This window comes from Crinia signifera, chromosome 11, assembly GCF_055691185.1.
Source record: "Crinia signifera chromosome 11, ASM5569118v1, whole genome shotgun sequence".
NCBI classification, from domain to species: domain Eukaryota; kingdom Metazoa; phylum Chordata; class Amphibia; order Anura; family Myobatrachidae; genus Crinia; species Crinia signifera.
This window is the reverse complement of record NC_139227.1, coordinates 19,814,141-19,841,577: the sequence shown is the minus strand read 5'-3', so window position 1 is coordinate 19,841,577 and position 27,437 is coordinate 19,814,141. Positions and strand designations below refer to the sequence as shown.

At 45.7% G+C, this 27,437-nt stretch overlaps 1 protein-coding gene across 1 annotated transcript; it reads right to left on the bottom strand.

Annotated features, from left to right (window-relative positions):
• Positions 1 to 304: 304 nt before the first annotated feature.
• Positions 305 to 27,437, bottom strand: SNX20 (sorting nexin 20). Its single transcript, XM_083164177.1, has 5 exons — positions 27,356 to 27,437; positions 18,559 to 18,673; positions 10,042 to 10,187; positions 6,127 to 6,266; positions 305 to 1,812 (listed from the first exon to the last, which is right to left on the bottom strand). Exons 3-5 carry the CDS (start codon positions 10,178 to 10,180, stop codon positions 1,126 to 1,128), a joined length of 966 nt encoding a protein of 321 aa, XP_083020303.1. The 5' UTR covers positions 10,181 to 10,187; positions 18,559 to 18,673; positions 27,356 to 27,437; the 3' UTR covers positions 305 to 1,125.

The window sequence follows — 27,437 nt, the reverse complement described above, 5'->3', positions numbered from 1 at the left end:
TGATGTGTAAGCAGGTGCCAGGTTCCCAAGAAAAGCAGTTGTTAGTGTAGGACTTGCAGTGAAATGGGGTCCCTTGGCGATGGGCTGCAAGCTTAAATGCATTGATCAATTCATGAACTAAAACCCCATTATTTATTTATTGATTATTTGAATGTTAAGGTGAGTTAGTTTGTTGTAGTGAGTGCTGGGCCCCCTGTGTTTGTATTTACTAGAGTGTGTGGTCACAGGCCACCGCACCCCACCCTGGGATGTGGGTGCTGTTTGCACCCCATTCCTAGGAATGGCGAGTGTGTTGGTACTTCTGTATCTATATATATATATATATATATATATATATATATATATATATATATATATATATATATATATATGCAAAATAACACTTTTAGTAAATGCTTTCTATAAATACACTCTGAAACCACCACTGATGGCCACACTTTCAAATGACACAATCCACACCTGAAGTACACTTGTCCAAACTCTAATACCTCCGCTAATAACCTACCACCAGTTTCAATGTACTGTGTATATACAGTATATTGCAGTACTGTTGTAAATGTACATTGTTGGCAGTTTATCGAGTGATGCAAAGGGGATATAAATAATAAAGTTATTAACACAACAATGTATTTAAAGGTGTGTACACACGGTGAGATTCCATTGAAGATTGGATTGCTATGCAATCTTTGCTAACTCTGTACTATTTACATACAATTCATACTATCTACATTCAATCTGCACTATATAGTCATTGCTGCACTGTCTATTTGGCTTTCAAAGTCAGCTGAACGGGAGCGAGCATCAGCATCAAATCAGGATAGAAAGCTGAAAAACATGTTCTATCTTCATTCAATGTCTATGCGATCCCCATTCGATTTTGACTACATCATCAAAATCGAATGTCAAATTGTATTGTGTGTACACAGCAGTAGACAGGTCACGGAAATCCAAGGAGACTTGCAATATACATAAAATTTTACAGTAATCAATTCCTTATGCCTTATATTACACCAACAAGATTCCTATTGAAAGCTTAAATGATGACATCACAATTTTAAAGACCGTATGTATATCAAATTTTAAACAACACGGTCAAATATTTGTCACTCAAAAATAGTTTTAAGGTTATTTTTCTCTATGAACACATTCCTGTACTACTAGTTCTTTTAGAGTAAATGTATTATGCTCAAAACCTTTATTTATCGTTCTTTCAGCTTTTTGTAGCTTTTCCTGTAAAGTAACAAAGTCTTTTCCCTGTCTATAAGCCAAAGAAATCAAAGTGTCTAGCAATGGGATGTAATATTTGTGGCCAGTATGTTTCTCTAGAAGTTCTAGTGATCTTAGGCCAAATTCATAGGCCTTTACTGATTGGTCCATATCTTTATGACACACAACCAGGGCACATAGAGACGGTGCCCTAAAGCTGGGATAGTGTGGTGCCAGTTTTTCTTGTAGGTAGACAACCTGCAGAAATAACTCTATGGCTTTTCCATACTGCCCTCCTCGGACACAGCTATACCCATCTTCTAGCTCCGGATAGATAAAAAAGTCAATAAATTTCCTAGATTTTCTTACACAACGTAGAGCGTATATTTCTTCAAGGTAATATTTAAGGGCCAACATCCTGTAATTAATCATCTCCGGGGTGAGGTTTCCCTTTAGAACCTTCTTTGGAAACAACACATCTTCCATTTCTTCTTGAAAGTCCTTTAATAAGTTCCTGTGAAGTCTCTCAAAGTCCGAGTACCTCCGCTCGATCAAGACTTTATTTCCATCAAAACTTCCAGTCTTTATGATTACGATCTGGTACATCTGTGAAATAAAATTGGTACAGTTTAGCTATAATTAAATGGATTTCCTCCAACACTCTAATAACACATTGGTAGTCTTATTGACTTCTGATACAAAAAAAAATCAACCTAGTGAGAACATGTGGTAGAGAATATAGATTGCAAGCTCCAATGGGGCAGGGACTGATGCAAATTACTAAATGTTATCTTTAAAGCTCTGCAGAACATGTGCGCAATTTATAATCAAATAATGATGATGACAATTATAATAATAATATTATTAATATTATTATACATTAATATAAAGAAATCAAAACAGGAACTTTATATATAACTATAAAAGGATGATTGTGTTGTTGCGTTCCATGGTCTATTTTCCACAATGTTTTTATTAGGAATTGGATACAGTCCTGAAATACCAAAAAAAAAATAAAAAAAAATTGCATGAAACAGAACAGAATTCAACATCTTCAATTTTTTTAACCATTAACCAAGTTAATTAAGTGTTAAAAGATTGCTTTATAATTTTGTTGCTGTATTTGTTTTTTTAAATTCCATTTTATTATTTGATTTTCAAAACATCTCAAGGTGCCCATACACGGTACAATATTTGTATGCGTTTTGAACTAGATCGCATTGTATGCGATTTGCATGCGATGCGATCTGGTTTGGGTGGATAATAGTAAATAGCCTTTGCTTTCCATGGCTGTAAAAATTGTAATTGAATCTTTAAAAAATCAAGTAAGGCTTTATATTAAGGAAGCATATGCTGTTATCTTTGAAGACAAGAGATACATTTAATAAATGACAGTTTAAGAAAAACAGTTTTCATCTTTTCCAGTTGTTGTTGTTTTTTCTGTTGTATTTACAAAAAGTCAAAACTGCCAAATGACAGTTAAGAAAATACAATAATACCCCATACCACATAATTGCCCCAATTTTTCTAATTGTATAGATCTTTGAATGGTGCCCACATTCTAAAATAATAATTGTCTAAATAATTTTTTTAGAGTACACAATTAACTATTAATTACTATTGCTTTTTTAATATAACAAATATTTCCATCTTAAAAAAAAATATATTAATTTGGCACTTTATTGACTCATATATTAATAAAATAAAATTGCCCAAATAAGAGATTGACAGTATTAGTGTCGTTTGTTTCCTTAGTCAACCCATAAAAGTTTTCAGTCAGCTGGACATTTGCGAACTGCCAGTCATCACTAGTGGTCTGAAAATGCCCTGATAATTGGCCTCCAAATTCCCGAATATACATCTGGCGATTTGGAGGCCAAAATCTCAACAATGTGCATCAGATTCAACCTTAGCAAAAGTGCCCTTTAGTAAATTTCCTCCAGGTTATATCAACCATTCCCACAACGACAGTGGCGTAAGTTCATCCCAGTTGCCCGGAGGCAAGATGAATATTGGTGCCCCCCCCCGCCAACACACACACACGTTATTCAAAATAAAATATATATATATTTTTATATATATATATATATATATATATATATATAGTCTGTTATGAATATATATTATATACTGTATATATATATATATATATATATATATATAGAGAGAGAGAGAGAGAGAGAGACAGAGAGATAGAGAGAGAGAGAGAGAGAGAGAGACAGAGAGATAGAGAGAGATAGAGAGAGAGAGAACATATATATTTCAGAACTCAGCCACAGAAGCATATTTGATTGCTTTCAATTAATGGATTTAAACTGGCAGTGGTGGAGAGGTGCCCCCTTGAGAGCAGGAGCCCGGCGGCAGATGACTCCATTGCCTCCCAGAGTTCTGCCTCTGCACAACGATCTTACAAAGTCTAGCAAGTGTGGGGAATTTGGAAGCTGTGGTGTTTGGGTGTTCTGCATAGGTAGATGGGGCGTCTATGTTGGTGTGTTCTGCTATAGCTGGCTGTTGTACTGCAATGGGCGCATTCAGTCATAGCTGGCGAAGCAAGATACTTTCCAAGTATGGGTATGAGTCATGTTTTTGTCGTGAATGACGACACAGTTGACATAGTGCACTGCTATAGGGTATCCAGACCTTAAATGGTTTGCTGCGCTCACCATGCACTATTCTATTCTCCCTCCACGCCCTAGTGGATGGTAGGGAATGAAATACCGCCTGTCGGCGCATGTCGGCTCAAAAAAAAAAAGTGAAAAACTCATGTCAACCTTTTGACCCTGTGGACCTTAGCCATGTCGACTTTTTTCATGTGTCGACCTAAGGCCTGTCGACCTTCCGTGGTCCGTCCAATGCATGTCAACTTTAATAGTGTCGACCTAAGAACTGCACCCATTGCTTAAGCAAACATAACGGATGAAGGGGGTTATTCTGGTTGATAGCAAGGCTGCGATTTTGCAGCTTTGCGAGTCCACCAGACCCCGCCTTGCGAATGGTTGGCTGGGGACACCCACTCGCAAAGGTAACTCGCTTGCAGGGGCTTGCGATTGGCTGTTACACAGTAACAGCCATTCACAGGACAGGGGGAACCTCCCACATGCATAGGCGAATCTAGGGGGTGGTCCGGGGGTGCACAGGACCACCCATTAGCCCATGTTGTAGCTGAGGACCAGGGCTTTCCAACGAGCCCAGCCCCGTGTCTCTAGCCCCCTGGGAACCGGAGATACGGCCAGGCAAAGCTGGAACGTTTTCCCTATAGGATAACATGGGACACGCTAATTCCGACCACCACCCAGTTCAACGGCTACCTGTTCCCCCTTCGGCATCATTGAAGCTCGAGGTTGATCTCAGTCGAACCCAAATCGCTGGGCCTTCAATCTGATACCAGGCTGTATTCATATGGGTTAATTGGTTCCAGGGATATTGAGGTTAAACCGTTTTTTTCATTTTTTAATTGTAATTTCATGGCTGTTTATGTTCTTTGAGGGCAGATTTCTCTGGAACCAAACAGCCCAGTTTCACGGGACCAAAATCATTCGAAGCCAACTCAAAAGTTCTTCAATATGATACGTGTCTCATGTAAATGGGTCAGTTGGTTCCGAAGATATAGCTGGTTGGTTAAAGGGGAGTAGGGAGAGGGGAGTGGTTGTCTCTCCCCCTCGCACCAGAAAATGCAGGGACTAGGCTGGTGTATAAGGGGTCAGCGTGGGAATGTCCCTGCATAATCCTGGGACCATATTCCTGGGTAAATCCCTGCATTTTCTGTTGTGAAAGGGGTATTATTTCAAACAGCCGTGACCTGCAGTGCTCTGAATACAGCCGGGCAGCCCCCTGCTCTCTGCCCAACTGTCAATGACTGTCACCCCTGCAGCTTCATGCACAACAACAGCGCGCACAATATTTAAAATGTCCTCTCGGCTAGAGGGGACACCAGGAGGGGAGTGGGAGCGTGCTCTGCGCTGCGCTCTGCTCCTCTCCCCATAGAAGCAGCTGCACCGCTCTCCATCTCTCCCTGCAGCAGCAGCGAAGGCTCATATAAAAATTTACAGTAAGTGGCACTTTTGGGGGCATTGCTTAAGGGACGCTACAAGTGGCATTATGTGGGGGCATTACGCATAATGTGTGGCTTAATGTGTAAGGGGCATTACGGTGTGCAGCATCATGTGTAAGCGGCATTATGTGTGCAGCATCATGTGTAAGGGACATTATATGTGCAGCATCATGCGTAATGGGTACTATTGTGCGCGGCATCATGTGTAATGGGTACTATGGTGTGCGTCATCATGTATAATGGGTACTATGGTGTGCGGCATCATGTGTAATGGGAACTATGGTGTGCGGCATCATGTGTAATGGGTACTATAGTGCCATCAAGCAAGAACCACCTAGCAATAATCACGTAGGTAAGCAGCACTTATGTGGCAAATATGTAATGGGCATTACGGTTTGTTATATAGTATGTAATGGGCATCATGATGTGTGGCACAATGTGTAATGGGCATTATGGTGTGTGGCCTTATGTGTAATTGGCATTATGGCGTGTGGCTTTATGTGTAATGGGTACTACGGAGTTTGCTAAAATGTGTAATGGGCATTACTGTGTATGGTCTAAAGTGTAATACCACACCCCTTTTTGTGATGCCACGCCTCCTTCCCATGAGGCCACGCCCATTTTTGGCGCGCGGCTACGCCGCGCAAAGGTCCCCCTCCTGTTATATCTGGATCAGGGACCACCCATTACCATAATTCTAGATTCGCCTATGCCCACATGTTTCCATGGACAACAACACCTACTTGCATGCATAACCCCATTTATGTGGGTGGTTATTCATGTTCACTGATCATATACATTTCCTTTTGTCATGTGCTGCGATTTGTAATGGGTCCATAGTTATTCTCCTTTTTATTACGCAGCCTTACCACAAACTTGGAAAGAAAATCCTCAGCAATGCGGGTGGACTGAATCTCAAACAAAAGTTTAACAGGCTTCCCGTCATGCTTCTCCTTTTCCCAGTACAGCTGGAGTTCTTGTGTAGTCATGAGGTGGTGTTCATGTGGCCCTAGAGGTAGGGGTTCAAATAAATGATATTAAGTTTGGTTTAGTAAACACAGAAACATCTGACTTGATCATACAGCGGGCTTGTTCTGTGTCCGATGTCCAGTAAATCCAGAAGCAAATGGACCCCACCAATGTTATTCTGAGAGGTACCTGGGCGGTCACCGTGCTGCAGCACAATGGCAGTGGGACATCATGTAGGGTTGTGACTAGTTCCCCTTGGCCGAAAGGGCCCGAATGTGGCGTCATGTGTGGGCGGAAGCAGTAGCGTAACTAGAACTTGGTGGGCCATATAGCAAAATTTTGAAGGTGCCTCCCTTCTACAGAGAGGGGAGGTACATGGGAACAGTGCAGGTATAGGATGACACACAGATTGAGTGGGGGTACAAAGCATCACAAACACATACACAGAGGTAGGGGGTTACAATGTAACACACAATGGAGAGGGGAGGAAGAACAGGGTGTCACACACACAGGGGTATGGAGAAGTACACTGTCACACATGGTGAGGAGGAGAAGGAAGTACAGGGTGTACCACACAGGGGTATGGTGGGTACACTGTCACACATGGTGGGTAGGAGAAGGAAGTACAGGGTCTCACACACAGGGATATGGGGGTACACTGTCACACATGGTGTGGGAAGGAGAGGGAAGTACCGGTTGTCACACATAGGGATATGCGGGGTGCACTGTCACACATGGTGTGCGGAGGAGAGGGAAGTACAGGGTGTCACACATAGAAGTATGGGGGGGTACTTTCACACATGGTGGGGAGTGGAAGGAAGTACAGGGTGTCACACACACAGGGGTAGGAGGTTTACACTGTTAGACACGGTGGAGAGGGGAAGGAAGTACAGGGTGTCACACACAGGGGTATAAGCGGTACACTGTCACACATGGTGGGGAGTGGAAGAAAGTACAGGGTGTCACACACACAGGGGTAGGAGGTGTACACTGTTACACATCTGGGAGGGGGTTACTGGGTGTGTCTCACACACACACACACACACACACACAATGTGGTAGCAGTTGTGTACTTGCAGTAATTGACTATGCGTACAGCCAGTAGATGAGGGGGGACAAAGAGAAATAAACAGGGGGAGAGGAATAAAGAGAGCATTACCTCATTGCAGTAAGCACAGCAGTCAGCCACAGGTCTCACTTGGGGATGGGTACTTCGCAGCATTAGGCCCTGCCCCCAAAATGGCCATGAATTATGGCATGGAAGGGAGCCGACTAGGCTGGGGAAAGCTTTGCCGGAGGGTGTGTGTGTGTGTGGGGGGGGATACACTGCTACATTCTCTGTGGCTGCAGGTGCCTGAAGAGGGTGGATATGCCAGTGACAGGGAAAAGCTATGAGCACTGAGGGCAGATCTCAGTGGGTGTAGTGGAAGCTACAGGCCCTAGAAACCACTTGGGCCCCATAGCAGCTGCACCAACTGCACCCTCGGTAGTTACACCACTGGGCGGAAGTTGTTTAATGCCCTTACAGCATTATTTGTTTTCTCTCTAATCTATGTTTGGTGGAAGCCGCTACTTACATGCACAAAGGAAGCTTTTACTTACACTTACAGGAAAGCAGTTACTTCCATGCACAGAGGAAGAAGTTACGGTACTTATGTATTATCTGGACTCCCATGTTAAATGCACCCCATTTTTTCATACCCCTACTATCCAACTATGCATGGAGTTGATTTTATATAGTGTGGCGAGCGCAGCGAGCCACCGTGCCCGAAGCGTGGTGAGCGCAGCCAGCCCCGCGAGGGGACGCACAGGAAAGCAGTTACTTCCACACATAGAGGAAGCTGTTACTTCCACACATAGAGGAAGCTGTTACTTCCACACATAGAGTAAGCTGTTACTTCCAAGCACAGAGGAAGCTGTTACTTCCACACATAGAGGAAGCTGTTACTTCCACACATAGAGGAAGCAGTTACTTACACACACACAGAGGAAGCAGTTACTTACACACACAGAGGAAGCAGTTACTTCCACACATAGAGGAAGCTGTTACTTCCAAGCACAGAGGAAGCTGTTACTTCCACGCACAGGAAAGCAGTTACTTCCACACATAGAGGAAGCTGTTACTTCCACACATAGAGGAAGCTGTTACTTCCACACATAGAGGAAGCTGTTACTTCCAAGCACAGAGGAAGCTGTTACTTCCACACATAGAGGAAGCTGTTACTTCCACACATAGAGGAAGCAGTTACTTACACACACAGAGGAAGCAGTTACTTACACACACAGAGGAAGCAGTTACTTCCACACATAGAGGAATCTGTTACTTCCACACATAGAGGAAGCTGTTACTTCCAAGCACAGAGGAAGCTGTTACTTCCAAGCACAGAGGAAGCTGTTACTTCCACACATAGAGGAAGCTGTTACTTCCAAGCACAGAGGAAGCTGTTACTTCCACACACAGGAAAGCAGTTACTTCCACACATAGAGGAAGCTGTTACTTCCACACATAGAGGAAGCTGTTACTTCCACACATAGAGGAAGCTGTTACTTCCAAGCACAGAGGAAGCTGTTACTTCCAAGCACAGAGGAAGCTGTTACTTTCACACTTAGAGGAAGCTGTTACTTCCACACACAGAGGAAGCAGTTACTTACACACACAGAAGAAGCAGTTACTTCCACACATAGAGGAAGCTGTTACTTCCACACATAGAGGAAGCTGTTACTTCCAAGCACAGAGGAAGCTGTTACTTCCAAGCACAGAGGAAGCTGTTACTTCCACACATAGAGGAAGCTGTTACTTCCACACATAGAGGAAGCTGTTACTTCCACACATAGTCGAAGCAGTTACTTACACACACAGAGGAAGCAGTTACTTACACACACAGAGGAAGCAGTCTCTTACACTCACAGGAAAGCAGTTACTTACATGCACAGAGGAAGCAGCTACTATAGTTCCATGCACAGAAAAAGCTACTACTTCCGCGCACAGAGGAAGCTGTTACTTCCACACAAAGAGGAAGCTGTTACTTCCACACATAGAGGAAGCAGTTACTATACTTCCATGCACAGAAAAAGCTATTACTTCCGCGCACAGAGGAAGCTGTTACTTCCACACAAAGAGGAAGCTGTTACTTCCACACATAGAGGAAGCAGTTACTTACACACACAGAGGAAGCAGTTACTTACACACACAGAGGAAGCAGGTACTCACGCACACAGAGGAAGCAGTCTCTTACACTCACAGGAAAGCAGTTACTTCCATGCACAGAGGAAGCAGCTACTATACTTCCATGCACAGAAAAAGCTATTACTTCCACACAAAGAGGAAGCTGTTACTTCCAAGCACAGGGGATGCAGTTACTTACACGCACAGAGGAAGCAGTTACGTCCACACACAGAAAAAGCTGTTACTTCCATGCACCTCTCCTGATAAGAACTGCCATTTGCTATAGCCACCGGTCCCTGGACATCTGGTTCCACCCTGGGAGTCCGTCTGTGAATGCACAGAAGGACTCGGCAGGCAGCCGCAGAGAATGCCGGGAAAGGATCCAATTGGATCCCACTGACTGATGCAGTAAGAATACCATAGGCTTCAATAGAGTAAATTCGGCTTTTGCTGGCATTACCCTCCACATCGAAGCTGCATGTGTCCATGGCTTAGTACATACTGGAAATGCGGTAAAACCCCGAAAACACAGGCGCAGCTCTGGTGAGATTATTTATTTGAATGTGAAACCTTGTTACTTTAAGGCAGCGCTTATTTCAGTTCACAAAACCGTACAATAAATGTAAGGATTCACTTAGTAATCAGAAACCTGAGTGTCCGTCAGTCATCTGCTCCATTGATCCATCTTCTTCTTTATTTGTGATATTCCCCGAATGCTCGGCTTCTTCTGGTAATGTTGGTGAATCTCTTATTAATTGTGCGTCATTGTTAGAGCTTTCAGCATTCATGTTGACCCTGTATGAAAAACAAAGAGCCGTATTCAATTGGGGGTTGCCGGGGCCGGCGAGGGGGTTAAATAGCGTAGATCACAGAAAACCAGCAATCCTCGCTGTTTAACCCCCTCACCGGCCGATCGCCCTATTCAATGTTCCGGGGGAATCCTCGCTATAACAAGATGGCGAGGATTCACCCAAACAGCGAACAGTTTCTTATATAGCGCACACATATTCCGCAGGCCTTTACAGAGAATATTTGAACATTCACATCAGTCCCTGCCCCAGTGGAGCTTACAATCTATATTCCCTACCACATGTACACGCACACACAGACATTCTAGGGTTAATTTTGTTGGGAGCCAGTTAGCCTACCAGTATATTTTTGGATTGTGGGAGGAAACCAGAGTACCCGGAGGAAACCCACGCAAGTACGGGGAGAATATACAAACTCCGCACAGTTAGGGCCATGGTGGGAATCGAACCCATGATCTCAGTGCTGTGAGGCAGTAATGCTAACCATTACACCATCCTTACTGCCCCATATATATAACACATGGTGGGGATAGAACCCATGACCTCAGTGCTGTGAGGCAGTAATGCTATAACCATTACACCATCCGTACTGCCCCGTATATATAACACATGGTGGGGATAAAACCCATGATCTCAGTGCTGTGAGGCAGTAATGTAACCATTACACCATCCGTACTGCCCCGTATATATAACACATGGTGGGGATAGAACCCATGACCTCAGCGCTGTGAGGCAGTAATGCTAACCATTACACCATCCGTACTGCCTCGTATATATAACACATGGTGGGGATAGAACCCATGACCTCAGCGCTGTGAGGCAGTAATGTAACCATTACACCATCCGTACTGCCCCGTATATATAACACATGGTGGGGATAGGACCCATGACCTCAGCGCTGTGAGGCAGTAATGCTAACCATTACACCATCCGTACTGCCCTGTATATATAACACATGGTGGGAATAGAACCCATGACCTCAGCGCTGTGAGGCAGTAATATAACCATTACACCATCCGTACTGCCCCGTATATATAACACATGGTGGGGATAGAACCCATGACCTCAGCGCTGTGAGGCAGTAATGCTAACCATTACACCATCCGTACTGCTCCGTATATATAACACATGGTGGGGATAGAACCCATGACCTCAGTGCTGTCAGGCAGTAATGTAACCATTACACCATCCGTACTGCCCCGTATATATAACACATGGTGGGGATAGGACCCATGACCTCAGCGCTGTGAGGCAGTAATGCTAACCATTACACCATCCGTACTGCCCCGTATATATAACACATGGTGGGAATAGAACCCATGACCTCAGCGCTGTGAGGCAGTAATATAACCATTACACCATCCGTACTGCCCCGTATATATAACACATGGTGGGGATAGAACCCATGACCTCAGTGCTGTGAGGCAGTAATACTAACCATTACACCATCCGTACTGCCCCGTATATATAACACATGGTGGGGATAGAACCCATGATCTCAGCGCTGTGAGGCAGTAATGTAACCATTACACCATCCGTACTGCCCTGTATATATAACACATGGTGGGGATAGAACCCATGACCTCAGTGCTGTGAGGCAGTAATACTAACCATTACACCATCCGTACTGCCCCGTATATATAACACATGGTGGGGATAGAACCCATGATCTCAGCGCTGTGAGGCAGTAATGTAACCATTACACCATCCGTACTGCCCTGTATATATAACACATGGTGGGGATAGAACCCATGATCTCAGCGCTGTGAGGCAGTAATGCTAACCATTACACCATCCGTACTGCCCTGTATATATAACACATGGTGGGGATAGAACCCATGACCTCAGTGCTGTGAGGCAGTAATACTAACCATTACACCGTCCGTGCTACCCCATATATATAACACATGGTGGGGATAGAACCCATGATCTCAGCGCTGTGAGGCAGTAATGTAACCATTACACCATCCGTACTGCCCTGTATATATAACATATGGTGGGGATAGAACCCATGACCTCAGTGCTGTGAGGCAGTAATACTAACCATTACACCATCCGTACTGCCCCGTATATATAACACATGGGGCGGGATGCTATATAGCAGAAATGCGGTAAAAACCCCGTTTTCGGGGTTTCTACCGCATTTCTATATGCTATATGGCACCTCCGCAGTGTCAGCGCTGCGGAGGGAATCGCCAGCTAAAGCTGGCGAATCCCTGCAGAAGCCTATGGGCTTCTTACCGCAGCGCTGTTTGAGGGATCCGTCACGGATCCCTCCCAGCGTGCCCTGCGGCCGGCGCCGGGGTCTGCGCATGCGCAGATGGACTCCCGGGTCACAGACCCGGAAGTCCAGCGCCGGCACCGCATCGCAAGGGACAGCTCTTACCGCAAGAGCTGTCCCTTGCATGAATAACGGCATATGTTATAGCATATGCCGTTATTAAAAATGCGATGTCCGGCGATAATGGGCGCGGATGTTACAACATCCCGCCCATGGTGGGGATAGAACCCATGATCTCAGCGCTGTGAGGCAGTAATGTAACCATTACACCATCCGTACTGCCCTGTATATATAACACATGGTGGGAATAGAACCCATGACCTCAGTGCTGTGAGGCAGTAATACTAACCATTACACCGTCCGTGCTACCCCATATATATAACACATGGTGGGGATAGAACCCATGATCTCAGCGCTGTGAGGCAGTAATGTAACCATTACACCATCCGTACTGCCCTGTATATATAACATATGGTGGGGATAGAACCCATGACCTCAGTGCTGTGAGGCAGTAATACTAACCATTACACCATCCGTACTGCCCAGTATATATAACACATGGTGGGGATAGAACCCATGACCTCAGTGTTGTGAGGCAGTAATGCTAACCATTACACCGTCCATACTGCCCAAATGCTGCGAATCAGCTGCATTTCACCACGGGTTTCGTTGCTTCAGCAGCAAAATATGCCGATTCCCCCTCGCTGCAAAAACGGAGCAAGGGGGAATCGGTGTATTAGGGGGGTCAGTTGAATACTTTGGGGGCCAGTGGTGACCGCGAGCAGGCAGCCCTCGCCCTGGGCATTGAATACTTGCCAAAAGTGTTGCCTTGAACTATGGTCAGTGGGCCTAATTCAGGTCTTCAATGATTTTTGTTAATCTGCGTATGTGCAAACACTGGAGCAGGCATGCGTAAGTGCAGTCACATTCAGTACAGCTGCAGTGTAAGGGTCGGTGGGGGAGGTGACATGGTGTTGCAGGGGCATTGCCGTGGTGTTGCAGGGAAGATGACACCGCTTTGTCGGGTGCTTCCCGCAACGCAGGCGCTTCCCGACCGTTTACAGGGCGGCCGTGGCGGATGTGTGATTACAAACATGGCGGCCCTGTAACTGGCTTCACAGCTCTGCTCTTATATAGCTCACATGATAGTGATGGGATTGCAAAATTTTTGGATCGCATTGTGAGGAGGGACCCAGCATACAGGGTGGCCTTGCACTGTGCGGGGCAGTCCCCCGCATGCTGCCGCCGGGAGTTGTATTTTTATGATTATTCACATTACAACAACTCTAGCTGAATGAGGCCCAGGACTAGGATTTTTGCAATTGTCAGCATTTAAAACATGTCACCAAAGGATCCTCCCCATGAGTTTATTCAGGAAGCAGGATCCTTGAGCATTTTCCTGCAAGGAAGTGTCATTGTTGCCCATAGCAACCAATTCACTTTGCCTATCATTATCTAGGATAGGGAATGGTAGTTAGAATCTGCTTGGTTGCCATGGACACAGTGGCGTAACTATAGCACCGCAGCCCCCGTGACCGCGGGGGGGGGGGGGGCGCTAAGCATGTGCGGGCAACAGGGGGCGAAAGTGGTATAATTACGTTACACCCCGCCGCCCGCCGCACCAACCCCCGCAAACCCCCCCATCCCCAGTCTTTACCTGTGTTCAGTATGCGCTGGTCCCGGCTCCCTTCTTCTGCTGAGGACCACCACAAAATGGCCGCCCCCATATAGCACACAGTTCTCTGAAACTGTCTGCTGTATGGGGGCGGACATTTTGTGGTGGTCCTCATAGCAGAAGAAGGGAGCCGGGACCAGCGCGTACTGAACCTAGGTAAGACTGCGGGGGTTGGTGCGGCGGGCGGCGGGCGGAGGGGCGGGTGAGTGACTGGGCGCCCTCCCTTTAATGGCGGGGGGGCGCCCAAAATGTAGTTACGCCGCTGCATGGACAACATCCAACTTTTCTATACACATCTATAGAAGCTGTACCGTGCCCTGAGACTGCTTTACCGTATCTCACTCAGGGTTACCCCTCCCAGCATACAAATACAATAATGTAGTGGACTCAGGTGCACTGTCTCTTTAAGTTGGTATAAAACAGGAAATCGGGCGCAATACTTATATTCTCATATGGCTTAAATTACAAAAAACTATTTTTTCCTTTAGAGCATGAATGTCTATGGATAATCTTTACACCTAGATCCACATATACTTGATTTATGCAGCTCCAGAGAGTAACTTGATTAATTACTTAACAATTCCAAAAGCAGATAGATTTAAGAGAGCGCAAAATTAATTATAAACATTCGTAATCAAAATGAATATATTTATTAAATATAAAATTCATTAGTAATATATTATTAGAAAAAAAAAAACATATACAATCTTAAAATATTCTGCAGTGCACAGTTAGCTCCAATTTAATATGAGCCCAAAAGGTTGGTCTGGAGAAGGTTGGTCCATCTTAATTGTCCATAGTCCCTTGGGTGTGGTATAGGGTTCCGACAGTCATTAGCCCAATGTCGGGATCCCGACTGGCCACGCTGCGGGCACGGTGGCTCGTGTGCTGAGCGGGGGAAAGACGGAACTGAGTGCCACATTTCAAAAGTCAAGGTATCTTTTGCAAAAAAAAAGGTAATGGCCACTTGACTTTGTGTGTGTACTGGCCTACACATAAACCCACAGGAGTTGGATAAGTGAACATACTCTGTTCTGCTACTAATATTACAAATTCTCATGAATATCCTACAGTGTTGTTTTATGGGAATTTACACCAACTGCTATGATACCCACCCCTCCACCATTGTTACATGTCATAGGCCCTAAGCTGGGCACATACATGACTGTGCAATGTGTGCATGTACCGTCCCTTACCCATCCTTACCCACCACACCACCAGCTCTTTGGCCCACACCACAGCCCCTACTGCAGATGCCACATTGCATTGACCCACAGTGACCTTTTGCCGAAGCCACCTCACAGTGACCTTCCAATCCCTAGCACTCTTTAGGCCTGTGTGCTGTATGTCTGAAGTAAGAGAAAAAACTTAGGGTTAGAATATTATGGTTAGTTTAGGTAGTTATAGGGTATTAGGGTTGGTGTAAGATTTAGTGGTTTAGGTTAGGGGTAATGGTTACGGATAGGGTGTTAATGTTGGTATAGCGGTTAGTGTATTCGTTAAGGGGTTTGGGTTAGGGTATTAGGGTTCGTTAAGGGTCATGGTTAGGGTGATGTTTGGGGTCAGGATTAGGCTAGAGATGCCATGCATCTTGGATTTACCAATTTAAGGGCCACATTCAGTATGGATCGCTAATCGTAGAATTTGCAGCTAGAAGAAAGCTGCCGTCAAGACAGAAAGAGTAACCGCTGCATGCAAAATGTAATGTAAACAGAATTGCAAATGGATCTCCAATCACTATCCATACGCAACTTCTAATACAACAAACAGACTTTAGGGGTCATTCTGGTTCATTCGCTCAGATGTGAATTTGCATCCTTGCGAGTGAATCCCCCACTCCCCACTCCCCCCCGCCCTCTGGCCACAAAGGTGGGTGCATGCCCTCAGTGAACAGTTTGTGCAGAAATGCACATGCGCAAACAAAAAACATTGGAAGCGTGCGAACGCACGCGGCAGGTCGAATAGACCTGAACAAGGTCCTTTGCCATCTGTGCAAATCTATGAGTATAAGTATGAGGCTTCCACTAATCTGTGACAGGCTGGAATTGGACGTCAGAGACCCTCTCCCAAAAACACCTGGGTACGCTTGCGTTTTTTCTGACACACCCAGAAAATGGCAGGATTCCACCCCCAAACACTGACTTCCTGTCATTTAAGATGCGAGTGGATTGCTTACAATCCATATGCATTTTCAGTTGCTCGTTCCCTTTGTGCATGCGCAATCATTTGATAATCGCTTGATTTTGCTAATTCACAAATTAGTGATCCTTGCTGAATTAGGCACAATATATATTCTTGTAGATTTAGGCCCAGAGCGTAATGGAATTGCAGTCTCCGTTATACACTCATCTACAGTATACACCAAATTCCTGTCCAGGCCCACAAATACAAGGTTCTGAACCAATTATCCTGACATTGCAGCATATTGACTTATTATGGACTAGCAACAATAGCATACTGTAGCTCCCAACTGTCCCATGTCCCACCCAGGGCCAGCAATGTCCTGCGACAGGGGGAGGGGGGGAGTTGGGCAGTGGCGTAACTACTGTAAGGCAGCCCCAGCTGCCACTTGGGGGAGCAAGCCACAGTGGGGTCTATGTGGGCGCCAGCACCCGCTGGAGGCACTGACATGCTGCTGCCTGCCACTGCCCTTTGGCTGAGCACCGGAGGCGAGTCAGCCGCAACGCGGGTGCGGCCATGGCAGAGATGAGAAATCCTCCCCACTGATTCAATTTACTGTACACAGAGCCGGCTATTGGCTACTGTGTACAGGATGGGCGGGCGGATGGGCGTGCTGGGGCGGCCTAGGATGCATCGGAGCCAAGGGAATCCTTTTTGGCAGGGGGGGGGGCAAAATTTATAGTTACGCCACTGGAGTTGGGAGTCGACCTAGCCTGAAGGGAATAAAGGCTGTGCTCAGTCTAGCGGGGCGGTGGTTGAATTCGCAGCCGTGCGTTATGGTCTGGTACAGCCCCTATGTCATTGACAATGCATGCTCCCGCGTGTCATCAGTGACATCCCCCGTCAGCCCTACATGCTGCTCAGTCGGAGCATGTCGCAAGTGAAGGCCGCATGGCCGTCACCAACTCTCCATTGCTGTTGGCATTGGCAAGTGTTTCGGCACTTGACGATGCTGGCTCTTCCACCAGGACCCTGCACCTGCGATCTCACTGGGGACACACATCATCTAGTGTGTACCCAGCTTTACAGCTTTAAAAATAAACCTTAATGTTTTCAAAAACATAATAATATACCATAGTCTTGTAACTAGATAGCATGCAGACCTAAACTATGTGAATAACTAACATGGTTCATTTAATTGCACTTTTTAACTACAGTAAAACAATTTGACAACAAAGAAGTGTCTATTGCTGGCTTATTGCAGCTTATTCCTGTTCTGAAAGCAAACGTTTGGAAATCCCCATCTACAAATCATTTGTTTTCCCCTGGTTCTAATTATAACAATCTACAGCAGTGCTTTCCACCTCCAGTCCTCAGGGACTATAACTGCATGTTACACCATACTTGCCCACCTTCCCGGAATGGCTGGGAGGCTCCCGAAAATCAGGTTCCCCTCCCGGCCCCCCGGGAAGGTAGGCAAGTCTCCCGTCTGCCCTCCAGAGCCCCGCTCTCCCCTGGACCATAGAGGCAAAATCAAAAGTCGGCAAGTGTGTGTTATACAGATCTCCTAGACCACGGTGCATGTTTTGCAGGTCTCCTCACAGGATCAAGTGAAATAATAAGTTCCACCTGTGGATGTTTTAAAATGTGTCAGTAATAAATGCACCTGTCGGGTGTCCTGGAAAACATGATCTGTGTTGGGGTCCTGAGGACCGAGCTTGAAAACCACTGTCCTAGATGGCATTCTATTCTCTACTGACTGACGCAACTTATACGATCTGTGCCACGTATGGCTGTGGCATTGCAGCAGGTTGTTCTGTTGAGTAAAATAAGTCATATCCAAAATAACATTATTTGCATACCTCCCCAACATGACCCTCTCCAGGAGCGACACATTGCTCTATTCCTGGATTTCCCCTTAATTTATGATTGCCATCACCTGTGTTGAAGCGCCTTTCTTATCAATTACCTAGCTCCCCACAGGTGATGGTAATCATATATTAAGTGGGAAGTCCAGAAACAGAGCATTGTGTCCCTCCTGTAGAAGGTCATGTTGGCAATATAATAAAATGTAAATAACAAAGATCACCCCTAGTTATATAATATTTAACACAGAGCACACACACAGAAATAAGCAACGTGCTACCTTAAGAACTTTCACTTTTAAATAGCAAATGGTTTAGCTCAAAAACCTACACGGTGACATTATATGAATCAGAAATAGGGAGAGAGAGAGGGAAAGACTTATATGATTGTGTATGATGAACACAGAATACGAACCTTTTCCTGGGCTTATGTCAGATAAATATCCATATGACATCACCAGAGCTCAGGGGTGATTCTGTTATTACTCCGTCACAGGCGAGCTCACTGGATGCAAATTGATAACCTGTTTCTGTGCAAAAACAAGGAAGTGACAGTTGGTTTCCTTTCTAAATAAGGGTGTTGGTCGACCTGCAGTTACAATCGTCTGAGTCCCAGAGATTGCTCTTGTTATGATAAGCAGGGCCGGATTAAGGTCTGCGGGGGCCCAGGACAACAGATTTGTGGGGGCCCCTATCAATAAAAGTGAGTTAATGGCAGCTACAAAAATAAAGTGTACTTTATCAGTCAGCATTGGGATTGTGTTCCGTTCCTTAGGAAAGAAGATATAGTACGGTTTTGAAAAGCAAAATGCAAATCTCACTTTACAAAAGTCACTTTAAAAAATATTCTACATAATATAAAGAATGCATTATATACTATATAGTATACAAACACAACACTGTGGGCCTTATTCTAGTTCACTCTTAGGCTGTGCACACACAAAGGGGATTTTGTCTAATATCGTGGGCAATATGGTCGCTCAGCGACCATATTGCCCGCGATGGGAGTGCGGTATAGCGTGGGGTGCACGCTCCCGTTTTATCCCCAGTAGTGATCGCTGGTCGCAGGAACATGCTCCAAGCTGACTTTCTCAGCTCCTGATTGGCCGCCTAGCGGCCAATAGAATCATTCTATATAGAGGCGCGGAAGATGAAGGATCTCTGCGCCTCTCTGACAGTCCGATGCGGGGAGCTGATGGAGTCGCCGGCGTGTCACAGAAAGTGACAGAACTCCAGGACTACGGGGGATCAAGACTACAGATCTTCACAGGAGGACATGGGTAAGTTGGATTTCCTTCCACAGGTCCCCCATGGATTTCTTCGGACCCGGATTGACGCCGACACAGACGCCGCCGACATGGAGCCGACATGGTGCAGGACAAGGCACCGGACCAAGACCCAGGGACCTACCTACGGGCTCAAGATAGGTAAGTATCAGTATGTATGGGCTTTGGATGTATTAAAGTTTTATTTTTATTGTGTGTCAGTGTGTTTATTTTACTATTTTTTACAGTGGAACTACAAGTGCCAGCGGGCCCTTTGAATAGTTATTGAAGCCTTTGAGAACTTGTAGATGTTAGTTTGATTGCTAGGTTAGGTAACACAATGTTCCATATGTAGGAAGTTCTCTTATTGGTTATATTGTAATGACATCATGGTGGTTATAATAATGTTCATATATATTACCACTTGGATCGGTGCAGTATTACTGACTTATAGCAATGCATTGTGTTGTCTTCCATTAGAAGATCAACAGGAGTTTTTCACAATTTTTATCATTTTTGGACTTTTTCATACAGTACTTTACCATCCACATGGACTATGGCAGTGGTAGCCAACCCTAGCCCTCGAGAGCTACCAACAGTTCACATTTTCCAGACAACCAAGCTGCTGCACAGCTGCACTCATTAATCACTGACACATTTTAAAAGATCCACAGATGGAGATAATTAGCTCACTTGTGATTCTGTGGGGAGACCTGCAAAACATGCACTGTTGGTAGCTCTCGAGGACTAGGGTTGGCTACCCCTGGACTATGGATTCAAGGGACGCCAATGTGAAAGTGCCTCTTTACAAAGCATTGGTGAGACTACACTTGGAATACTGTGTTCAGTTCTGGGCACGCACCTTAAAAAGTATATAAATGAATTGGAACACGTACAGGAAAAGGCGACTAAGCTAGTGCAAGGTCTGGAATCACTAGAATACAAAGATAGGTTACCCAGGCTGAATATGTTTTCACTGGAGAAACGGAGGTTGAGGGGGTTATAATAAGTATGGTCAAATACAGGACTGGGAATCATATGGAACTGGGAGATGATTTGTCACTAACAGGCCTATACTTAGGACACGCGGGCACGTACTGAGGCTCGAGGAAAATAAATTCCGTACTGAATTAAGAAGAGGATTCTTCACCATTAGAGCAGTAACATTCTGGATCTCATTGCCGGTGGGGTGGTTACAGCAACTACTGTTAATGAATTTACATCAAAACTGAATGTATTTTTGGCCACTAAGGAAATCATATAGATACAGTATGACTTACCCACGTCAGTAATTACAAGTTAGATACAGATGTAGCCCGTCATCTTGGCAGGGGCTGGCAATTCTATCGCCAGCCCCCGCCAGCTCCCGCCAGGGGGTGTGCGCACCCAAAACTCTTGCGTGCCCCGTGGCAATGGAGCTCCCTGACGATGACGGTCCCCCTCGCCAACCCTGCCGTCTCCCTGTATCTGACTGCAGAGGTTAGTGCCCATCACATCCAATCGCATCTAAAGTGTTTTTTTTTTCGCCACACCCAGTGCTGGAACCGGGCGGGGAGCAGAAGACTGGTGGTGGTAACTGGCAGTGGTCTGCCGTGTTTGCAGCAGTAGTCAGTCTACCCCGCTTTTTCAAAAGACTGGGTGGCTCTATGAGTGGCTGGGAGAGCTCTCTGCACTCATATTCTTTCCAACAAGTCACAATAGCAGATCATAGATCCCCGCTGACTTATGCTTTGTCTCTGAATGGCATTGCTTAGTAACCAATTATAAAATACTTTTTGTTTGTGTACCTTTAACATTCTTCATTTTATACATGAGGAAGTAACTCTCTGTTTAACCCTACTGTGAAGAACTACTGTGATGGTTAATAGTTTATCCATTAATTAAAGGTCTGATCTTTCTGGTTATTAAATTTTCGCCCATTAATAAAAAATTTTAACATCTGTTGTTGTTGACTTTGTTCAATCTATTTGTAACTATTTTAAATAGAACCGAAAGCCCAAATCTGGGCTTTCAGTTGCTCACACGTGTCCATATGCTGGCCATATGTTCACCATTTCTATGCTGGTGCATTATTGCCTCCATATCTGAGTATTGCGCATCTGCCTTGTTAAATTATCCATTTTTAAACATAAAATGCAATATATATATTTTTTGTTTGCTATGCTGCAGTGTTAAGGTCCATACACACTGGGCGACTATGCCCAGCGTGTATGGACAGCGATGATCGCGTTCATCGCTGGGGGGAAAGCCGCTCAGTGTATACACAATGAGCGGCTTTCCCCCTGCCCGGCGCCGACGGAGGGGGGAGGACGGCGTTGCATAGCGCATATAACCAGCAGATGAACGGCTTTCCCGGCGATGATGCGGGAGCGCGGAGCAGTGCTCACCGCTCATCGCCAGGCCAAACACACTGGGCGGCTTTGAGCTGAAAGTCGTCAAGTGTGTATGGGCCTATAGACTGATGAATAGACCCAGAGTTGCCTTAAGAGAGGAGGGGATCTGTGTGCAGGTTCCGATTAGGTCAGAGTCTCCGGGAACATGGCGCCCATGCTGCGTTCATGAGGACACCTCTATTGTGCATGCCATTTTCCCAATGACTCTTGCACTGCACCGAAAGCACTGGATCAACGGAGATGTGAATATCCTTAAATGGTTGCAGGGTGTGTGCCCCCCCTGACCCAGAAGTCTGTGTGCGCCGTACATTTTGCACCCATTATACGCCAGTGAATAGACTCTTCAGTTATGGGTGAGTTGTGGGCAATGTTCGCGATGTAGAACATGGGCATGTAGCTGGCATCTCGCTATCAGGGGCTGCATCTTTGATCGCAGTTGCACTGATAACGACAGACGTATTCCGCTGGACAATCTGCGCCTCCGCAGGGCTTGTGCAATGTCCAGTGGTGCAACCGGACTTATGGCTTTTTAGGTGGAATAGTGACGGGCATTTCAGTAGGAAGCCTATTGGCTGGAGAATCAGCATACGTAGTCCTAGGGATGGCCATCGACCATCGATGATTCGAAATCACTGATGGTTCCTGGCCGATGTTGAATACTTTTGCCATCGATGGGGGAGAACAGATGGTTTCCCTCCATCGATGGAACAGGAAAACGATTTTTTGCATTTTTTTTTTAAGTGCCGGGACACTGAGCATAGCTCCGCCCCCAACAATGTGAAGCACCCCCCCCCCCCCCCCCCCGTGTTTTGATTGGCCCACAGGGCAATAAATAAAACACAATGGATGACCATCAATATGTAAAAATATCGATGGTCAGCCATTGCATAGTTTAGCACTATCGATGGCCAGTTGCAGAATTGCCATCGATGGCAACCATTAATGGCAATGGCAACCATTGATGGCAATGGCAACGATGGCCATCCCTACGTAGTACCAGTCTCTGCAACAACTGCTTTATATATGCCTACTCTTCCAGATTCCCCAGGCTTATTCCATAGAGGAAGAAGATCAAGTAGGCAAGTATGAACTGCCGCCATCTCCAAATCAGGCCCAGGAAATGCTAAGTCCGTGTCAAATACGAATTCATCACATTCACTCTAAACTAGAAATAACTTTCCTATAGAACAGCTGATTTATGTTCAGGAGGATTTCTCCCACTTCCTTCCCATAGTGTAAATGGCTTTTTATCTGTACACACACTAGCACGCACCTCCAGAAACAATGGTGTAATAAATACAATTGTGGCGATTCAGATGGAAGCTTGTGAGTAGTGTGTAAATGCTGTAGGAGGAGTCAGTGAGTGCAGAGAGGGAGCTGTGCAGCTGTGCTACCTGTTACACACACTCCGGTGCTAACATACTGCAGCTGCTCTCTCTGCTTCCTGTCTGGTCTGATGTGTTACTGGTGCTCATTATGGGGATGAGAAAGCTGAATTGCTGGTAAGTCATTTTATTATGTGTGTTGTGTACAGAGATTGCTATGCAGTGTAGGAAGTGCTGTTTATTTACCAATGGTGTAAATAATTGCCACCTCACCAGGATTTCCTGGATTCTCCCTGAATTGGTGGCAACCCTCCAGGACATTTTTGCAGTCTCCCGGATTTTGGGATTCTCCCGGAATCCGGGTGACTTTGAAAGCCTCCACAGCCTCCCAACTGAGTGTGTACACTGTCAGGGGCGTAGGGAGGGTGGTTCCGGCAGAGAGCGAGCTCCGGGCGCCAGAAAGGCCACAGGTAATGCACAGTGCGTCGGTCTCCAGCACTTGCGAGTTGCTGCCCGCCCCACAGCTCCCTCTACCTCCAGAAATATTTAAACTGGGCCGCGGGAGAGGAGAGGACAGGACGGAGGAGCACTGAGCAGCCAACAGCTGAGGATGCTGCAGCAGCCTCCCAAACTGAGCCTCAGAGGAGAGATAAGCCGGCTGCTACTGTGTATCAATCCCAGGGGACCTCTGCAGCCTGTGCTGTCAGCTGAGGAAATGGTGAGGCCAGAGTGGAGGGGGGATTTGTGTGTGTGCACGGTCAGTGTTTGGGGCAGATATGCATCTTAGAGAAGTGAGGGGGTGGGGGAGGTTGCTGTGAAGTTGTTGTCCCTGGTGTCAGGGTGAGAGGAGGATGTATGAGGTATCTCTGTGTAGGAGTTGTCAGTAGGGGAAATGTGTTATTAAATGTAACAATAGGGACTTCAATACAAGTCTGTAGTAGAGGCCACGCCCACTTTTCTGAAGAGGTCATGCCCGTTTTACAAAGCCACGCCCACTTTTCCAGGAGCACACGCGCACATGAAGGTGTGTGTGGGGGGGGGGGGGGATCTCCAGGAATCGAAGATGCTTGAGGTGGCAACCCTAGGTGTAAGGCCCTCTTACACCATTAATAAGAAGGTTTTTTTTTTTTACAATTAGTTTGTTCGCAAAGGGGAGCGATATTTCGTGACTGCACATGCGCAAAGCGGTGCACTTTAATCTGTGTCCATTTTGACTGTGTTGACATTCGGGTCAAAAAACTGTGAAAAACCCCATGATGACCTTTTTCACTGTCAATCTAGACACTGTCAAACTAATGATCTTTCCACCTAGAACCATGTCAACCTATCCCCATGTCGACATTTTCCCATGTCGACCTAATGGTGCCGATATAATGACTGTCGACCATCATGCTGTAGACCAAATGATCCCAACCCAATGTAATAAGGGGAAATCCCGACAAGGTCAAAATACCGACATTTAAAATCCCGACATGGTCAAAATACCGACAAGGTCAAAATACAGACATATCGGGTGAGATTTAATAGGATGAGAGATTCAGAAAGTGAGAGATTTGGGAAGAAATTCCAGTTTTTTTAAAGCGGCAATTATTTATACGGCAAAATCAAACTGGTTTTGCAGTGTAAATGATTGCCGCTTTAAAAAAAACCAGGAGATTTCTTCCCAAATCTCTCACTTTCTGAATCTCTCATCCTATCAAATCTCACCCATAGAATGTAGACAGGTGAAAAAGTCTACATGACTTTCGGTCGACAGGTCGCGAGGTTGACGTGGGTTTTTCAATCACTTGTGCACATAATTGGTGTCTCTATGTTTTGATCAGACAAGAAGGCTTCTTGATCTCATCAGGTTAAAGTGAAATGAGCCAGCGCGGTATCTGATAGCATTTCTCCGCAGCATACAGCCAGGGGGTGCAGCACAAGTTACAGACGTTACACATGGTAAGTATAATGTAATGTCCTTTTGTATATTTTCTCATTGTGCAGTAACAACAGAGTACAGTAAAATGCAAATTGGGGTCTTATCCAGAAGAGCGAAGCTTCTGTGAATAATGTATGAGGAAATGGTGCCTTGAACCCATAGCAGGGATGGAACTTGCTTTGGAGCAGCAGGTGCAGTGCACTGGGGGCCCTGAGGACTAAGGGGCCCACTGCTGCTCCTGTAACCCACTGTTTTTCCCTGTCACACTCTGCTTCTGTGAATAATCGGAAATGGTGCCTTGAACCCATAGCAGGGATGGAACTTGCTTTGGAGCAGCAGGTGCAGTGCACTGGTGGCCCACTGCTGCTCCTGTAACCCACTGTTTTTCCCTGTCACACTCTGCTTCCGCCTGCCTCTCCCTGTCACTCTCTGCCTCTCCTTGTCATACACTGGTGTGTTGCATATTGTGAGCCTGAGCTGGGGTGGATGAGGGGGCCCAAATTATATTTTTGTACCTGAGCTCAGCACCCACAAGTTCCACCACTGCCTATACAGTAGGTATTATTAACATCACTTTCTGCATTGATTATGTTTATCCAAGCACAGGTTCTCAAACTCGGTCCGCGGGACTCCTTACAGCGCATGTTTTGCAGGTCTCCTCACAGAATCACAAGTGAAATACTTAGCTCCACCTGTGGATCTATTAAATGTCAGTGAGTAATGAGCGCACCTGTGCACCTGCCGGGTGACCTGGAAAACGTGAACTGGGTGGGGTCCTGAGGACCAAGTTAGGGGGTCGACAATGTCTAGGTTAACAATCACTAGGTTGACACCTAAAACAGTTGACATACCATAGGTCAACATTGACAGAAGGTCAACACAAGTTTAAGTTCGGAATGGACATGGTCTACGCTCGCATGGGTAGCTGCACTCGGCACACTATAAAACGTGTCAACCTTTTGAGTCTTACAACCATTTCTATGTGGACCTAAGCTTATGTTGACCTTCTGTCATTTTCGACCTAAGGTATGTCAACCATTCTTAGATGTCAACCATGTTACTGTCTTCCAATAGTGGTGGACTAGTTACTGTCGACCTGAACATTGTCTACCCAGGGACTGAATACCCTCTTGGACATAGCGAGTGGCGTCAGTGCTGAGTGCCTGTGATTATAGTAAACATACTCTATATGATTTGTCAATACAGTTTTTTTTTAAGTGTAAGGAAATAAAAGCAAAACAGTCTGATCCCATCTTAGGAAACACATGTAGATTACTTATACTGTGCATACACTACACAGGGGGCAGGGCAGGGTCCGGCATCACCAAGCCCCTTAACGCCAGAACACTGGGACTGATTCTAAGGTGTTTTCAAGTGTTGTTGCTATGGTGATTCTGTTAGCAACAGCTGTGCAGAAATACAACCATATAAATGATTGTGACATGCCTCCACTGCTATAAAAAACACAGCAGCACATGTGGGTGTTACTTACACCATACCTCCCAACATGACTCTCTCCAGGAGGGACAGCGTAATCCTTTCTTATCCATTAACCTGTTTAGAGCAGGTGATGGCAATCATACATTAAGAGGGAAGTCCAGAAACAGAGCATTGTGTCACTCTAGGAATGGGTCATGTTGGGAGGTATGCTTACACACATCATACTTGCCTACCTTCCTGCAATGGCTGGGAGGCTCCTGAAAATCGAGTCTGCCTCCTGGCCCCTGGAAAGGTGGACAAGTCCCCCGCAATGGTGGCGGCCTCCCACAACCCCCCCTCGGCGGGGGTCCATGGAGATCAGATGACACGAATGGCGCCATCGTATCCCTACCCTCCTCTGTGCAATGCTTGTAATACAGACATTAAAAGGCTTGGGGTGTGGCCTCAATCTCTGTGCCCCTTTCATGGCACGGCCATTAGCCCCACCCCCTGTCTCCTGGAGCTGGAGAGGGCAGCTACAATGTCGACAACCCTGATACACATTCGCAGTGACACAAATTGGCTCCACTGCATACAGAACTGACTATGCGTCTCTAAATCAAACTCTTGGCAATCACAGGAAAATTGAGAATTTATTTTAGTTGTATAATAAATTATAATAATTTCTTTACAGGAAGAGATGTCCATGAGACAGCAGAGCAACTTCCAATAACATAGCATTTTGACTTGTGATTCTTGGAGCTGAGATTTCCTCAGATTACGTATACCAAGAAATGAGTTTCAGTTCAAATTTCACTTCTAGTTCCTCCATAAAGTTGAAAATACAGGAAGTTGCATCTATTGTCCCCATGTCCGCAGAACCAATTACCTGCAGGTAGAGAGTATCCTGGGATTTTCTCCTTGTGTAGCCTTTCCTGCTGGTTCAGCTTGTGAAATCTATTGCATATTGG

Excerpts from the sequence above, each read along its gene's own strand:
- SNX20 (XM_083164177.1), bottom strand. The coding sequence starts at position 10,180 with ATGAATGCTGAAAGCTCTAACAATGACGCACAATTAATAAGAGATTCA. Across the intron at positions 6,267-10,041 it reads GATGACTGACGGACACTCAG|GGCCACATGAACACCACCTC; the intron begins GTTTCTGATTAC and ends CCCTACCTCTAG. Across the intron at positions 1,813-6,126 it reads ATTTTCTTTCCAAGTTTGTG|ATGTACCAGATCGTAATCAT; the intron begins GTAAGGCTGCGT and ends TTTATTTCACAG.